This window comes from Dendrobium catenatum, unplaced genomic scaffold (assembly GCF_001605985.2).
Source record: "Dendrobium catenatum unplaced genomic scaffold, ASM160598v2 fragScaff_scaffold_716, whole genome shotgun sequence".
Classification (NCBI taxonomy): domain Eukaryota; kingdom Viridiplantae; phylum Streptophyta; class Magnoliopsida; order Asparagales; family Orchidaceae; genus Dendrobium; species Dendrobium catenatum.
Window position 1 is genome coordinate 12,205,001 of NW_021319178.1, and position 18,835 is coordinate 12,223,835.

Here is an 18,835-nt window from a genome sequence, read left to right on the forward strand (position 1 = left end):
CCAATCGCAAAAGCAAGGTCGGATGGAGTATGTATTTATTTTAATTTTTATTTAATTATACAAGAAACTTACTTTGATTATTAAACAGAGACGGTCGATTAGAATTGGTCATGTGCGGCATCAATTCGAGCTGGTTGCGGGAGATTGGGTTGAGTCAGTCAAATCTTCTTGTGTGCGACAACCAGAGAGCGACAGGGTTGTCATTTGGAAGCGTCGTTTGGGCGCAAAATAGTTGAGGTGGGCTCAGCTATCAATAAGGTAAAGGAGGGATTCTTCGGGTGTTGCAAAGAATCTGTGTAGATCAATCTCCACCTGGTCAAAGGAGAGGGACTTATATGAGATGTAAGTCAATTTGATTGAACTACTATTAAAATTTCAATTTGCGTTTTCTTTTTTTCTCCATTTTACTTCACTGCAATTTTATTTTCAGCAATTTGGTTTGGTTCTGGTTATAGTGTTATACCTCTGAAATAAGTTTGTTGTGATTGATTTTGATTCATATTTATTTTAAAAAAATATATATATAAGAAAAAAAAATTAAAATTTTATTTATTTTCTGCAAAATTCAAAAACAAAAAATAGTACTTATTTTGCTTATTTTTAGTTGTGTGATGAGTTGATCTATTTTATTTGCTCAAACGCTTCCACATGAAATCTAAATTTGGTTTTTAATTCTTTTTTTTAATATTTTTAAATCATCAATTCTCCCACCCTCTTGGTGTGTCATCTTCACGTTCAATTGGTTTCATAGCCAATTATTGAACTTCATCCCATATGATACAGATGGATTTCAAATTTGTAGTAATTAATCATTAAAAGGATTGGATTGTGATTTAATGTAGAATAGAAAAGTAATAGCTTATGCATTAAAATAGTTGAAACCGTATGAGAAATAATTTTACCCATGATCAAAAGTTAGTCGTTGTAGTCTTTGTTTTAAAAATTTGGAGACAAGTTATATGCGTTGACATGTGAAATATTCAATGATCATTAGAGTTTGAAATACATTTTCCCCTCGAAAAAATTGAATTTGAAGAAAAACATAACGTGAATTAATTAAAGATTATTAGTTTGATATTATCCTGAAAAAAACAAATGTTGTAGATAATGCTTTAAACCAAAAATCTGTTAAGTTGGATGTTTGCTCAAGAATATACGCATTTAAAGATGTATAACAATTGCATTTAGTGATTGGGATGCTCGAATACATAGGACTATTATATCCAATGATTATAAACATGGTTTAAAATTGTGCAATACGAGAGATGTGCCTCAGTGCAATTTCATTCTTTTAAGCCTCAAAGCCTACACAATGAGAGTAGGGAATGAGGCGTATGCCTCAAGTTTACTGAGGAGCGCCTCGCCTCAAAATTTAGAGGCTTCCGCCTCTCAAAATAAAAAAAAATAAAAAAAAATCTAACCTAATATTTATCTATTCGATTTAACCCCCCTCCCTCGCATTTTTGTTAGACTTATGTTTATGTGGAGATGTGATTTAGGCATGCATAATAAAAAGTATAAAATGCTCAATAGATATATGTATAAATTAATGCCGAAAATTTTAATAGGAAAGGTGTATTACATGTAATATGAATGTAAGTTATATACAAAAAACATTTTGATCTTATATGATACAAAAAAAATTTGCATACAATTTTCAATGTTATTTGATTGAGTGGTTGCCATTGATGGTGTAAGAAAATGAAAATGATAAGACTTTTATTTATGGAAAAGTTAGATATCTTTTTGTTAGACTTATGTTTATGTGGACATGTGATTTAGGCATGCATAATAAAAAGTATAAGTCTATAAGATGCTCAATAGATATGCTTATAAATTAGGTTCTTTTTTTCTAGTAGCTTGATGTTTTGATCTTCTATTTTATATTCTTCTCATATAGGATGGTCAGAAGTAAGGATAAAGCTGCATCAGGTCATAGAAAGGATCCAACATGAAAACATAGCACTCAAGTGGATGTAGGAGGCAGTAATAAAACATATGTACATCTAAAATGCAATTACTGTGACAAAGTTGTGATGGGTGGTGTGACTATGATGAAGGATCACCTTTAAGGGTCTCACAAGAATGTTGCACCATGCTCCAAAGTGCCTGATAGTGTAAGGAAGGAGATAAAGTCATTCATGAATAAGTCTACCTCGTCAAAACATCTTAAACAAAAGTAATTTGAGGACAAAGTTGATGTTGGCTCCTATTACAGGAGTGAGTGTAGCATTAGGGATTCATCTTCTTCGATAAAGTCCATTTTATCTAGGGGTGTTAGAGGTCCCAAGGATCATTCTATGATGCAAACATCAGAGGATAGGCCTCCTACTACATAGAAAATGGCCCCAGAGAATGCAAGGGAGGCATGAAAAAGAGTGTGTAATGATATAGGCAGATTCTTCTATGAAAATGCAATTCCATTTAATGTTGCAACATCACCTGCCTATTACAATATGATTTGTTCAGTTGAAGCATTTAGGAGAGGGTTCAAATCTCCAACCATGTATGATTTGAGAACATGGATTCTGAAGGAGTTGCATAGCACTGATAAAAGCATTGAAGAAATTAGGAGGACTTGGGCCCAAACAGGTGTAACAATTATGTCAGATGGGTGGCCTGATATAAAAAATAAAAGTTTGATCAACATCCTCATTAATAATCCTTATGACACTGTATTTTTAAGATCAATCGAAGCATCTGACCAGGTCAAAGATGCAGAGTTCATATTTAGATTATTAGATAGCATTGTTAAGGTAGTTGGAGAACAGATGGTTGTACAAGTGGTTATAGATAATGCAAGTGCTTACAAGGCTGCAGGGAAAAACTTATGGAGAAGAGAAAACATCTGTACTGGACTCCATGTGTTGCACATCGCATAAATCTGATTCTTAAGAAGCTTGGGAGCTATCTCAACATAAGAACGCAATTACTAAAGCAAAGAAAATAACTATGTTTATTTACAACCATTCTTGGGTTCTGGCTCTTATGAGGAAATTTTCAAAGAAAGAAATTCTAAAGTCAGCAACAACAAGATTTGTCACTACTTACTTGGCATTAGAGAGTATGTTGGATGCTAAACAACCTTTAGAGTTTAGGTTCACATCTACATAGTAGTTAAGTTGTGCTTGAGCAAAGAAGATCGATGGAAAAGAGACTAGAAAGATTGTTTTAAATGATAGATTTTCATAAAGTATCTTGTACGTCATTAAACCACTAGACCTTTGGTTCAAGTTTTAAGGATGATGGATACAGAGAAAAAGCCTGTAATGGTTTCATCTACAATGCTATGGATGAAGCTAAATAGATGATTGCCTGCAACTTAGGAGGCAAAGCGGGAAGCTTTAGGAAAATTTGGAATATTATTAATGATAGGTGGGAGCTACAGCTTCACCGACACTTGCATACAGCAGGCTATTACTTAAACACTCTGTATCAATATGCATAGAACAAGTCTACAAACCCTGAAATAAAGTTGGGATTGTATTATTGCATTGATCGACTGATATGTGATACAACTGAAAAATCAAATTTTGAAATGCAATTGGCACCTTTTAGGAATAAAGAAAGTTTTTTTGGATTACACCAAGCAAATGATATAATTATCAAACGATCTCCAGGTAATTTCATTTAATGTTTTAAACATTTATTTAAAAGTTGTTCTTTGAGCACTAATTAAACTCCCTTATGTAAATCTTATTGAGTGGTGGATTCAGTTTGGTGATAGGATACCAATTTGCAGTGAAAGTTTTGGACTTGACATGTGAAAGTTCATGAGGGTGGTTAAACCCTAAAAAACTAGTACCGAGTATAACCAAGAGAGCGGGTGAATTAATAATTTAAAAAATTTCTTAACCAAACAAGAATTTTAAACCTCATGATGCGAAAATAAAACTAATTTTACAATAACAAAAAATAGATATTTCGACCACAAATCAAATCACAAAAAGTGCGAAAATTAAAATGCGGTAAAAAAATAAGAAAGAAAACACCAAAACTTATAGTGGTTTGGTCAACCTGACCTACGTCCACTCCTTGGAGACTCCCACTCCAAGTATTACACTAAACAGAAGTGACTCACATATTTCTCCCATAATAAGGAGGAAAAGCCTGTACAAACACTGTTTCACCTCCTCGGTGCGACAGTGAATCATGACTCTTTTACATGCAGAGAACCTTAACTCCATTTTCACCCTCCTGGTGATGGTCAGAGAACCACAATTCTATTTTCACCCTCCAGGTGATAGGTGATAGCCAGAGAACCATGATCTCTGCTGAAGAACTCCTCCGGAGCCACAGAGATTCCAGGCAGACACTTGCAGGTATTAGGCAAGATTCTTGCTTGGAGCAACCTTGTAAATCCCCTCAAAACTTCTCCCACACAAAATTTCTCTCTTCTCTCACCAAGCTCCTTCTTCTCTCCCTCAAGCTCCCTCTCAAGAAGACTAAGCAGCCAAAGATCATCTAATAAGAGTGTTAGAGATCCTTAAAAAGAGAGCTTAAAAAAACCCTAATTTCTAAGCCATCCGTCTTCTATTCGTACAGTACGATAGACGTATCGTACGGTACGATCAATTCAATTTAGAATCGTCCAGTAAGATCGTTCAGATGAACTATTCAAATTTTATAATACATCGTATAGTACGAACCCAAATCGTACGGTACGATATGCATAAAATCCTTCTTTTCGTTTGGGACGATCCTTGGGATGGCCAACTTCGTACATGGGTGATCGTCCAGCACTATGAAGATCGTATGGTACAATCAATACAAAAAGCATGAATTTCATTTGGTACGCTCCGAGGGACGACCAATTTCATACACAGGTAATCGTACAGTACGAAACAGTTCGTATAGTACAATCAATTACAATAATTGTCCATGATTTGATTGTCTGATATCGCGGGAATAATTAAGAAAGATATTAATTAGGGCGTATAATACGATCTAGATCATATTGTATGATCTGTATAGAATTAGTATCTTCCTTCACGTTGGCAGCTAGGGTTTGAAAGAGCACAACAGATCGTATGGTACGAGATTAAAGCGTACAGTACGATACACATATCGTACAGTACGAAGAAATATTATACAGTACGAATCACTCAAAAAATACTCTCAAAAAGACATTTCTATCTCCACCTGTGTGTGCAAAATTGCTTAGCAAAGATATCCACCCAAATACATGGTATGACTCAAAAAAGGAAAAAATATAAAATAAATTGAAAATAACAGACCCAATCTTGAGCTGATCAGAATTGTAAGAGAACGGTGGACAGAATTCCTAAAATGTTATACACACCGAACAAAACACTATATCACAGAAACAATACAAAGCAATATCAGACACAAACAACAATAATAACAAATAACAATAACAATAAACAACAAAATACTACCCCCCCTTTTAACATCACAAAAAGAGGGAAACAACAAGTAGAAAGAAAATAAAAAAAGATAAAGACACAAGACCAGAAACAGAAATAGAACTAGGAAACAAACAGATATAAACAGATTAACCACTCAAAGCATCACATCTCCATCAACTTCCAAGGGCATTTTCAGAAAGTAATAAACTTACCCTACACACAAAAAAGACAAATAAGAGAACTGTTGACGATCTTGCAACAAAAGGATTTGGATTCTAGTGTTCATCACAGGCTAAAATTTATTGTGCGAACATTGTGAATAAAAACTATCGTTGACAATCGTAGATTAGGCTCATTTTATGCCTCTTTTAACAGTTTTATGCGAACATTGTGCATCTTTTATTTTTGAAACACTTAGTGCATCTTTTACTTTGGGCGTCATTGCGCATCTTTTGATTTTGGACTCATTTTGTAGCTTTTTTGAATTTTTTACAAATTGCTTCCTTTCTAACTCTCTAAGAATCTTAGTTGTAAGATTTTCTTCTAAATAGAAGATAAGAATAACTCTCTCCTATATATGAAAGAATAATCTGCAAAACAAACTCGAGCTTTTCTAATATGAATAAAAACTTGATATAGAAAAATAATGAATTTCATTCGTCGAATTTGTAGAATATATCCATGATATAAAACTATACAGTAGAGTGAAAAAGATTTCATTTTTACCATCTTAATTCTAATTCAATTTAGATTTTTAAGCATTTACAAGGAATTATCAGGCAAAGAAACTAAAACGGGCTATGTAAATTCATGAATTTCGATCGTGTTAGTTTAAAATTGTTAGTAATTACTTATTTAAATATTTTAAGTAAGAGTAGAGGTGTACCTACACAATTAGAAAAAGCACAATTCAAGCCAAGTCAAGTTATTCAGTAAAATCTAAATAGTACAGTACGATTTGATTCGTACATACGAGTTCATTCGTACAGTACGATATAAGTCGTACAATACGATCAGCAGAAAGCATCAATTTGATAGAATGAAAAATTTTTTAAACAAAGAGCATCGAAATGAGATCTACGAGCATGGAGAACAAGAGAGAAAATACCATTTGAAAGAAAAACATTTCTTTAAAAACTTTACACAACAAGGACTTGAAAGAAAATTTTCATTTCAAAATAACATACAAATAGAAAGGCATAACTTAAAAGTAAACAGTACAGTCACAACAAGAACAAAAGAAACTAGTACAGTGATGGATCCTGATCAGAAGGTGAAGGTGGAGGTGGTTGAAAGAACTGGCTGAAACTATCATACTGTTGCTAGATTGTTGTGAACTGATGTTGCATGTTTCCAAACTGCTCCCTAAACTAACCCATATCATTCTCGTGTTGAATCTGCTATTGATCCAGGTGAGTCTCTAGTCTATCAAATCTTTGAATCAACTCCTCATATTGGCAGTGGTAAGGAGATGGTGCAAGTGCAGGATCAGCTGTAGGCTCCTTCATCATCAAAGAGAGGATCTTCAGGCTCCTGTCCCTATGAAATAACATTCGGAAAGAGGCATCCGAAAAGTAGATTGGAATGTGATGAGGAGGTGCAAGATATGTGATGTTGTATTTTCTAAACAGAATATATCCTATCACATGTCCTAAGGCAATGTTCTGTTTTCTCCTATTGGCTGAGAGTCGAATGCAAGTTAGGTTTTGGATGTAGTAAATTAACATTAGAGCTTCATCCATTTGGGTATTTGTCATGATGAAATAGTAACAATTGATAGTTGGGAGTCATATTTATTCAATCTCCAGCTTTAGGTATGATTGAAGTTCTTAGAACGTACTGGATAAACCTAGCATTCTGGTTAAGGGTTTGAACCAAAGGTTGGTGAAGATTAAGGGAAACATTTCTAAATAGAAGGTTCATAGCACTCCAGTCAAAATTGGATCTAGAGGACATAGCTAGAGGGTGTTCAGTTGAAAGTGGATTATTCTGTCTTCTTTGGTTATTTCTACATTTTGGTAGCACACTCGGGAGGCCATAATTGTGGCATCCCCACTAATCCTAAGATTTGCGAAAAATTCATACAGGAGTTCAAAATAGACGGGATGGGCCAAGGTTAGCAGAAATTGAAGTGCAGTTGAGTTGAAATGATTCATTACAGGGAAGCTAAGAACCTGTTGATTTAGAAGTCTGGAGGGTGTGATCTTGGCATCCTTGTACTTTTTGTAGGAAGCTTCATCAGAAGCTGTCAGAAAACGCTCATCTACAGTGCACCGAGGGGACTTCCCCTGGGTTTTACTACTGCGTTCCCACCGGCCATTGCAAGGATTGGAGTCTAAGAAGGATGGATCTTAAGAGAGGTGTGAAAGTTTTGAAAGGGCTGGCTGTTTAAATATAAAATTAACATATCGTACCGTACGATCGTATGCAATAATTTCGGCCATGCGATTTGTCAAAAGTTATGTCTGATCGTACCGTACGATCAGACATCGTACATGACAATTAGAGACATGGATCTTGTCCCTAGGAGTCAAGTTGTACGACTGTTAACAAAAAGGTTCGTATAGTATGAACAGACATTCGTACAGTATGATCAGAAATAAATGTCATACCAAACTGAATTCAATTCATCCCAAATGGAGCTGACACTTGGATCGTACCGTACAAGAAGGATGGTTAATGATAGACATAATCTGGATCATTCATCATGCTAAGGGTTGTGATCAGCAGTGCTGTGAGATCGTACAGTTCGAAACAGTGTTCGGACAGTACGATGATCAATGATAGATATAATATGGATCGTTCATCAAGCCAAGGGTTGTGAATAGCAATGTTGTGCAGATCGTACAGTACGAATATGTATCGTACATTATGATTTTGGATGAAAAATTTTTTGTTCTACAGAACAGACAATAAGATTTAGTAAGGTGGTTTATGTGATGATCAGAATACAACACAATAAAAAGAAGATAACAATACAACAACAACAACAACATCAAGCCTTTATCCCACTACGTGGGGTCGGCTACATGAATCCTTTTTCTCCATTGTGTCCTATTAAAAGTCAAATTCTCGTTTAAATCTAATAAAGAAAGGTCATTCCTAATATTTTCTAGCCAAGTCTTTTTAGGTCTACCCCTATCTTTCTTAACATAAGTCAAATCTAATACCTCTACTCTCCTAACCGGGTCATCGGAAGGCCGACGTTTTATGTGACCAAACCATCTAAGGCAACTCTCTCTAATCTTATCTTTTACTGGAGCTACTCCAACCTTTTCACGTATATGCTCATGAAAATCATGAAAAATCACAGGACAAAAACACATGCATTGAGAAGCTCATAAATGGTTTTTTTTTTCTTTTTAGAAGCTCAGAAATGGTTGATTTCAAGTAATAGGAGACAATATCGAACCCAAAAACCACATGCTCTCACTAGGTCTTTTATGAGAGCCCTCAAATCCAAAGATCATGGGAGAACAATTTTGGGAGCCCAAGTGAGTTTAGGTCCCTTCTTAAATTTCGATAGATCATCAAAATGCATGTCATGTTGTGTTTGATGTAGTTTTGGTCTCCACTCCCAATATGTTCTACGATAAATAGTTCAAGTGGGGCTAATGTGTCCTAACATACCACATGAATAACATCTAACACTAGGAAAATAGTTAACTAACCTCTTATAGTTATGATTCCTATTTCAGGTTTATGAGATGCATGCATGATGAGTACTTACCAACAAGTTTATTTTGAAAAGCTTTTACTTTTTCTAACAACATTCATTAGCACTTTCAAGAGCAGAAATTTCAATTTTTAATGAGTGCTCATTGAGATCTAAAATATTAACACATGCTTTAACTCTTTAAATGACTTTTCTAAATTAAGATGCAATGCTTTCAAAGACTCATGTGTTTCCAATAAAGCAGAATATTTCTTATTCAATTCATCAAACTCATCCAACATAGCCATATGATCCTTATCAACATTAGAACCATCTTTTCTAAGCATTTCATTTTCTTTTTGCAGAACTAAGCATCCATTTTTCAAGCAAGCATCCTTCTTTTTCAGTTTCCAGTAAGAATCATGAATTTCTTCTGAAACAACAAATAATTAATCGTATAAAACTTGACATACCTCACCTTGATCAGACTGATCAAGATAGTTGTTTGCCATTAAGCACAGATTTTTCACTTCCTCTTCTGCTTCTTTTCTAGATGAATCTGAAGCAGAGTCTGCTAAAAAAGTTTTCTGAGATTTCCTCTTGTCCTTGTGGAACCTGGATTTTTCTTCAACATAATCCTTGCTTTGGTAGCCTTTAAGAGTTGGGCAATCAATTTTAACATGCCCTGATTTCCAGCATTTATAGCAGACAATATCATCAAAAGCTTTAGAATTTTATAATTCTTACCTTTGTCCACTGTTGATGATGCTTTTGCTCATTTTTTAGAAAGTTTCTGAACTGTTGAGTCATCAGTGCAATTTCTTCATCTCCTCCATCAAAGGAATTATCTGAATCATTAGCCTTGAAGGCTACAATTTTTTTCTTCTTTCTTTCTCCTGCATTAAGTTGTCTTTGATACACTGTTTGCTCATAGGCAATGAGTGATCAAAGTAAATTATCAATAGAATAAACATACAAATCCTTGTATTCTGTAATAGTAGTAATTTTTGCATCGTAGGAAGAAGGTAAACACATGGAATCTTATTTACTTTTTTAAAATTCAATAATCCTTTACTTAAAGCATGCAGAGATGTGATGATTTGTGTAAACCTAGTATACATTTCAGATATGGATTCACTAGCTTTCATGCAAAAGAGTTCATATTCATGCAGCAAAAAACTTAATCTAGATTGTTTCATTTTGCTTGTTCCTTCATAAGTAATGCATAATCTATTCCAAATTTTTTTGTCATTAGTACAGGTAGATACACGCATGTAATCTTCAGATTTTAATGTACAAAAAAAATAATTTAGGCATTTAGCATTCAGTTGGACTAAATCTTTATCATCAGTAGTTCATTCAGAAAAAGGGATTTCAGTTTTACCATTATTTACTAATCGTGAAGGTGCAGAATAACCATCCTGAATAAGCATCCAAATACGATAATCAATTAATTGTAAAAAGTTGAACATGCGAGTTTTTCAAAAATCAAAAGGTATATTTTCAAATAGAGATGGTCAAGTAATTGAATATCATCCCGCAGTGTTTCAATTACTAAAGTTAGTCAATGATCTTAATTCAAAAATCTTCTAAGGCTTGATCTTATGAATTCCGCTCTGATACCACGTAAAAGTTCATGAGGGTTGTTAAACCCTAAAAAATTAGTCCTGATGCTAACCAAGATGGGGTTAATTGGTAGTTTAAATAATTTCTTAAACAAACAAGAATTTTAAACCTCTTGATGTGAAAATAGAACTAAGTTTATAATAAAAAAAAACTGATATTTCGACCACAGATCAAATCACAAAAAGTGAAAAAATTAAAATGCGGTAAAAGTAATAAGAAAGAACACACCAAAACTTATAGTGGTTCAATCAACCTGACCTACGTCCACTCCTTGGAGACTCCCTCTCCAAGTATTGCACTAAACAGAAGTGACTCCCCTTTTGCTCCTTTTGCTCCCACAACAAGGCGGAGAAGCCTGACGTTGTTTCACCCCCCCTGGTGCGGCAGAGAACCACGACTCTTTTACAGGAAGAGCACCTTAACTCTATTTTCACCCTTCTGGTGATGGTTAGAGAACCACAAATATATTTTCACCCTCCAGGTGATGGTTAGAGAACCACGACCTTTGCTAAAGAACTTCTTCTCCGGAGCCATAGAGATTCCAGACAGACGCTTATAGGTACTAGGCAAGATTCTTGCTTGGAGCAACCTTGTGAATCCCCTCGCAACTTCTCCCTCACAAAATCTCCCTCTCTTATCTCACCAAGCTCTCCTTCTTCTCTCCCTCAAGCTCCCTCTCAAGAAGACTAAGCAGCCAAAGATCATCTAACAAGAGTATTAGAGATCCTTAAATAGAGAGCTTCAAAAAACCCTAATTTCTAAGCCATTTGTCTTCTGTTCGTACAATACGTTTGACGTATCGTACGGTACGAACATTTCAATTCAAAATCATCCAACAAGATCGTTCAGACGAACTGTTCAAATTTTACAATACATTGTACAGTACGATCACAAATCGTATGGTACGATATGCATAAAATCCTTCTGTTTGTTTGGGACGATCCTTGGGACGACCAACTTCGTACCGATCATCTAGCATTATGGAGATTGTATGATACAATCAGTACAAAAATTATGGATTTCATTTGGTACGCTCCGAGGGACAACCAATTTCGTACACGGGTAATTGTAGAGTACGAACAAGTTCGTACAGTATGATCAATCACAATAACTATCCATGATTTGATTGCCTGATATCGCGTGATTAATCAAGTAAGATAATAATTAGGGCGTACAGTGCAATCCAAATCGTATTGTACGATCAATACATAATTAGTATCTTCCTTCATGTTGGCTGCTAGGCTTTGGCAGAGCACAACAGATCGTACGGTCCGAGATTAAGGCATACAGTACGATGCATGTATCGTATAGTACGAAGAAAAATCGTATAATACGAAGAAAAATCGTATAATACGAATTACTCAAAAAACAAACACTCTCGAAAAGACATTTCTATCTCCCCCTATGTGTATGCAAGGTTGCTTAGCAAAGATATCCACCCAAATACATGATATGACTCAAAGGAAAAAATACATAATAAATTGAAAATAATAGACCCAATCTTAAGCTGCTCAGAATTGCAAGTGAACGGTAGATAGAATTAATGAAAACGTTAGTACACATAGAACAAAACACTATCACAGAAATAATAGAAAGCAATATCAAACACAATAATATTTGTTATCATTAAAACACAAACACAGTGCTTAGATCAAATCTGCAACAACATGCTCTTTATCTGGCTATGAAAAAAAAAAGAGTACCTACAACCAAGTACATACAAAGAGGAGAAATCATTTATCGATATTGAGGATGAATTCACTAGTGTACATTATGTACAATAGGAGACTCAGAGATAGAAACTTGAAGAAAAAAGGATTAATGGATGATGAAAATCCTTTGCTTTACGAGGATGTGTCATCTGATGATAATTAGTTTGTAAATGACGAAGTTGAAGTAATGCTGTCTGAATTATAAGACGAAGATTTAAATGTTGATTTCTTTGAAGATCATAAAGCATCTACATCCACCACAACTCAAGAACAAATCAAAAAAGGTATATAAATAACATAATTTTCTTATACTTTTATTAATGTATTACACTACTATTTATTTTGATATTGTTCAAAAATATTTAGGGAAGAGGAAGATAACTGATATTGAGAAAGGAGCTGATTGGGGGACATTAGACTCTATAGGAGAGGAGGAAGCGGAGAGAGAAGTTCATCATAATGATGATTCAGATGAAGATCCCATTAGTGATGCCAGTGCTGATGACTTATGAGTTCTTATGTGATATGTCATTGCTATTTATTTTTGGAATTATATATTAATGAAAAGAATATTGTGATTTGGGAAAGATAGAGTTTGAGTTGAACTATATTTCATGTTGTCTTATTATTGAGATATTTTGATTTCACTTCATATATTGTGCATTTTTATGTTTTATATATTATTTACTCATTAGTATATAAAAAATTTATCATTTTATGTTACGCAATCTTTTGATTTTGAGGCTTACACCTCAAAATGCCTTGAGGCTTACGCCTCACCTCACAAACGAAAGACGTCTCAATACCTGATTATGCAATTTTAAACATTGATTGTGAAATCAACTTTGGTGGATAAAATTAAAGAGGCTCAGAAAACCAACAATGAATATCATAAATTAGTTGAGGAAGTTCAATTAGGAAAGAGATAGGAGGTTACAGTAGATGAAAAAGATATTGTTGGAAAAAAAAAGTACATCTACAAGAACCTAATGATTATAATTTCAGGTAGGAGATGTTGCAAAAAAGCGCAACACTCAAGATATACTATTAATTGAGGAAGTACAATGATTTAAAAGTTTTTGAAATTAGTATTTTAGTAGCTAGATATAAAGAAGGATGTAGCTGAGTATGTATCCAATTGTGAAAGTGGTCGAATTATAAAGGCTAAATATGAGAAGCCAACTGGATCATTGCAATAATTACTTATTTCAAAGTGAAAGTAGGAAGAAATTATAAGAAATTTTGTTATAGGATTTCTTAAATCAAATAGGATCATGATTATATTGGGTGATAATTAACGAATTCACTAAGTTTGCTCGCTTTATGTCTATGAAGCAAATAGATTCAGTTGAGAAACTATTAAGTCTCATGTTTGGTTGGAAGGGGTTAAAATGAGGCACAACACAAATGATGCTCATTACAATCTCATTGACGACCATCCTACTAGTTGTGAAAGTCCATTGAACTCAGCATTCAATAGCAACAATCACGCCATCAAAATGCTAAATGATGTTCATTGATGATTATCCTACCTGTAACAATCACATTAAGCAAGCCGCATATAATGACTTTGATTGCATTATCTAACACCATCTCATGAACAGAGAATGTTCAAGGTAGTAGGAACCAATACTCCACAGTCAGCATCACAATACCGAGAAAAGACGTAATTCATACTATCTCTGGATGCATCACACACTTATGTTGTTCATAATAACATATATGTGAGATAGAAGATCTAGGGTCCTTGAACATCGCCTTTCTTCATATCAATTATCAAAGAAGTATTTTGTATTGAAGTCCCTCCAACTAATTGGAAGTAAACCACCTTTAACTAACAATCCAAAATAGTGGATTTTTGTGCCAAAACAAGGACCCATGGTTTTTCCAAATCCTACTCTATTTGAATGTGTTTTTTAGGCTAAGCCAATGAAATCTCATCTAGCACACAACATGAGGATATGACGACAAAAAGCAGGAACTACTAATTAAGAATGATAAACGTTAGGATCCTCATGAGAAAGGAACAATGAGCTCTATCATAGAAGTCAAATAGACACAAAAAAGAGACATCCATGGTGTATATTGATCCCATTATCCCTCTACATCATATAAATCCATTATGTCAAACAACATCATCTTGGGATTAAGCACTTCCACCAACCATAAACTAGCTAGATATGCCCTTTTTATTTTTAAATAGTAATAGTAGTAAAACAAACAATCATGCTTTATATTTCGATAAAAGAAAAAATATGCATCTCAGAAATAGAATATACAAAAAAAAACATTTAGCACAATTTAGGAAATTTGAAGTTGTGTACCTTGATCTTCTCAACAACATCATCCCTTGAAGCATTTATGATGTGAGTTGCTCCAAGTGTCCTTGCATTGCGCAATTTTTCATCTTGTACATCAACTGCAATTATCTCAGTAGCACCAAATGCTCGTGCTATCTGTAAACAACTGAAAAATAAATATTTTAGTTCAAATGAAACAACTTTGTATAAAGAAAATAAATTAAATCCTATTCAAGCTATGGAAACATATAGATTGATCTATCCTTAAAAAAACTTATCAAATATAATAAAAACATGTAATATAAAACTTGGACGACTAACTTGATTATATAAATTCATAAGGTCATGCATTAGTAGAATTTTTAGTTTCAGAGTCCTTTCCCCTCACTATTAGATTCATGTCATACTTGTGAGACAAGTTTTATGTTGGTTGTCGACTACATAACGCAACCCTCCACTTCTCTCATGCATATTTGGGACCAACAATGGAATTGTTAAAAGCTACAAGTGACTTCTTGTATTGGTGCATAAACTAAAAGATGACAAATTGTTTATCTTTCTAGATAATAGTGCTAAGAGAGGCAAATTGGCATTCAAATTTGAGGCAGAATAAAATGACTAGTTCTATATAAAAAATTACTATAGAAGTTTAGAAGAGTCTAGAAATAAATTGTGCATTGACAAGAAGACTTAGTGAAGTGAGGAGGTATAAAGAGTGATTACTGAAAAAATAAATTTTAAAAATTTGACAAAGATTGTATGCTGCTTAGGCATATAATGACTATAAAAAATATAGAAATCTCACAAAGAGGATAGTGAGCAAAACAAAAGTTACAGTTTTTATGATTTCATACCAAGTTTGATAACAACAACAACATCAAGCCTTTGTCCCACTATGTGGGGTCAGCTACATGAATCCTTTTTCGCCGTTGTCTTGTTAAAAGTCAAATTCTCATTTAAATCTAATAAAGAGAGATCATTTCTAATATTTTCTAACCAAGTCTTTTTAGATCTACCTCTACCTTTCTTAACATAAGTCAAATGTAATACATCATCCTTCCTAACCGGGTCATCGGAAGGCCTCCTTTTAACGTGACCAAACCATCTAAGGCGACTCTCTCTAATCTTATCTTCCACTGGAGCAACTCCAACCTTTTCATTTATATGCTCATTTCGAATCCCATTTCTAAGGGTAAAGCCACTCATCCACCTAAGCATCCTCATCTCTGCAAGGCTTAACTTAGTATTATGCTTCTCTTTTAATAGCCAACATTCGGCACCATAAAGCATTTGTAGGTTTCACCACCATCTTATAGAATTTTCCCTTAAGTTTGAGGGGGACTTTTCTATCGCACAACAAACCCGATGCATTCCTCCACTTCAACCATCAAACTTGAATTCAAATAATAATATCCCTATCTATTTCACCACCTCTTTGAATAATAGATCCAAGATATCTAAAACGTGTACTCTTAATATTAGACTCTAAGGTTGACCTCCATAATCCAAGTTTTCCTTCAACTGCCTCTCTAGTATTATCAACAAGAAGAATATCATTAGAAAAAAGCATACACCAAGGTACATCCTCTTGCAAATGTTTAGTGAGAACATCCTAGACTAAAGCAAAAAGATATGGGCTTAAGGCTGATCCTTGATGTAATCCAACTGAAATAGGAAAATACTTGGTCAAACCATCTTGTGTTTGAACATAAATAATAGCTGCTGTATACATATTTTTAAATATTTGAATTTAAGCATCACCAAGAACTCTCCATAGCACTTCTCTTGGAACTTTATCATATGTTTTCTCTAAATCAATAAATATCATATGTATATCCTTTTTATTCTCTCTATATTTCTCCATCAAACCTCTCAATAAATGTATGAATTCCATAGTAAACCTACTCGACATGAATCCAAATTAATTTTGAGAACCATTAGTATCACGCCGCAACCTACGCTCCATAACTCGCTCCCATAGTTTTAAAGTATAACACATTAACTTAATTCCTCTATAATTCGCACACTCCTGTGCATCACTTTTATTCTTAAAAATATGAATTAACAAACTCATTCTCCACTCATCTAGCATCTTTTTAGTCTTCAAAACAATATTAAAAAGTTTAGTAAGCCAAGAAATTCCTTGATATCCTAAGCATTTCCACATCTCTATTAGAATATCATCAAGTCCAACAGCTTTTCCACATTTCATTTTCTTTAAAGCCTCTCTAACTTTGGTTTTACTAATATGCCGATAAAAATAAAAATCTTTATTTTCATTTAGGATACTAAAGTCACTAAAATCAATTGTATTTTCATATTATTCATTAAAAAGTTTAACAAAATATCTCATCCACCTTTGTTGAATATCATCTTACAAGAAAAATACTTTTTGATCTTCATCCTTAATACACTTTACTTGTACTAAATCCTTATTACTCTTATCCATTTGTTTGGCTAACTTATACATATATCTTTCTCTCAATTTAATATATAATCTATTATACAAATCATTAAAAGCTAAGCTCTTTGCATCACAAATAACTTTCTTAGATTCCTTACGAGCCTCTTTATAACTTTCTCAATTATCATAATTTTTACATATAAACTAATTTTTATAACAAATCTTCTTATTTTTTATTTTTTCTTGCATATTTGAATTCCACCACCAACTTTTTTTACTATTAGGAGTTTTTCCCTTCGAAATTTCAAGCACATCTTTTGCAATAATCTTAATATTACTAGCCACTTTTTCTCATAACATTAGCATCCTCATGCACAGACAAAATCTTAAGATCTAAAATCTTACTCTAAAAATACTTTTATTAATATTATTTAAATGCCCTCATCTAATACTAAAAAATCGTTTAATTTATTTTTTATTTTCTACTCATTTATCTTAAAGTTCAAAACTAATAAATGATATTGGAACATAAATTTTCACTTGAAATAACTTTACAATATTTGCAATCTAAATGATCTAATTTTCTTATAAGAAAATAATCACTCTGCGTTTTACTATATGCATTTTAATAAGTGATAAAATGCTTATCTCTTTTATTAAATAAGGTATTAGTTATTATAAAAATTATAAGCTAAAGAAAAATATAATATGGTCTTACCATATTCATTTGTCGTTCTAAATCCATGGCCACCATGAATGCATTTTAAAATCATCTACCTCTCTACTAACATGTCCATTTAAATCTCCTCCAATAAAAACTCTTTCTTTAAGATGTATTTTTTATATTAATTCTTCTAAGTCATTCCAAAATTTTAATTTTGAACTCATATCCAAACCTACTTGAGGAGTATAAGCACTTATAATATTAACAATCTTAGCATCAATTATAATCTTTAAAACTATAATTCTATCTACAATTATTTTAATTTTTATAACATTATCTTTCAAACTCTTATCTATAATCACACCTGCATCATTTCTAGTACGACTCAAACCCAAATACCATAGTTTAAATCCTAAACTATCAATCTTATTAGCCTTCTCTCCAATCCATTTAGTTTCTTGAATGCACATAATATTTATCTTCCTATGAATCATAATATTTATTAACTGCATTAATTTTCCTATAAGGGATCCTATATTCTAAGTTCATATCCTAACTTTAGTTTCACGGACTAGCTTCTTTGCACACATCCGTCGTTGATGTGGGAACCTGGGAACCATTGCCTATTTAACACTATACTCGGGCACCGGTGTAGCGGCCCCTGCACACTTATCACTGTATTCAGGTCATACAATGCGTCGCTTCCAAGGGACTTCCTAACATTAACAAATTTTTTAAAGAATTCATGTCATGATTATTCGACAATTTTTATGCTGGCTATCGACTACCTAACACAACCCTCACTTTTCTCATCCAGGACTTAGGATCTGGCAACGACAATATTTTTCATAACAACTTTGATATTAAGCAAGAAAAAAGGAGATATATAGAATAACTAAAATAAAAGATGGGAGACCTCGAGATTTTAACCAAGATAGAAATGTTAAAAGTGAAGTAAATGAGATTTTAGTTAAATATGAAAATATCAAGGAATAATGAAAATACACTTTGAGAAATTATTAAATGAGATTCAAGGAAAAACTTTATTTAGAAGATTACAACAAACAATATAATGAGGTATATTATGTATAAATACATGAATATA

General features: G+C 33.3%; 1 protein-coding gene across 1 annotated transcript in view; it reads right to left on the reverse strand.

Annotated features, from left to right (window-relative positions):
• The window catches only part of LOC110109138 (alcohol dehydrogenase), a 70,342-nt gene that overhangs the window by 34,344 nt on the left and 17,163 nt on the right, over window positions 1-18,835 (reverse strand). The window contains exon 6 of the mRNA XM_028696099.1: window positions 14,687-14,828. Within this exon, the coding sequence (XP_028551932.1) occupies window positions 14,687-14,828 (142 nt within the window). The remainder of the gene's footprint in view (window positions 1-14,686; window positions 14,829-18,835) is intronic.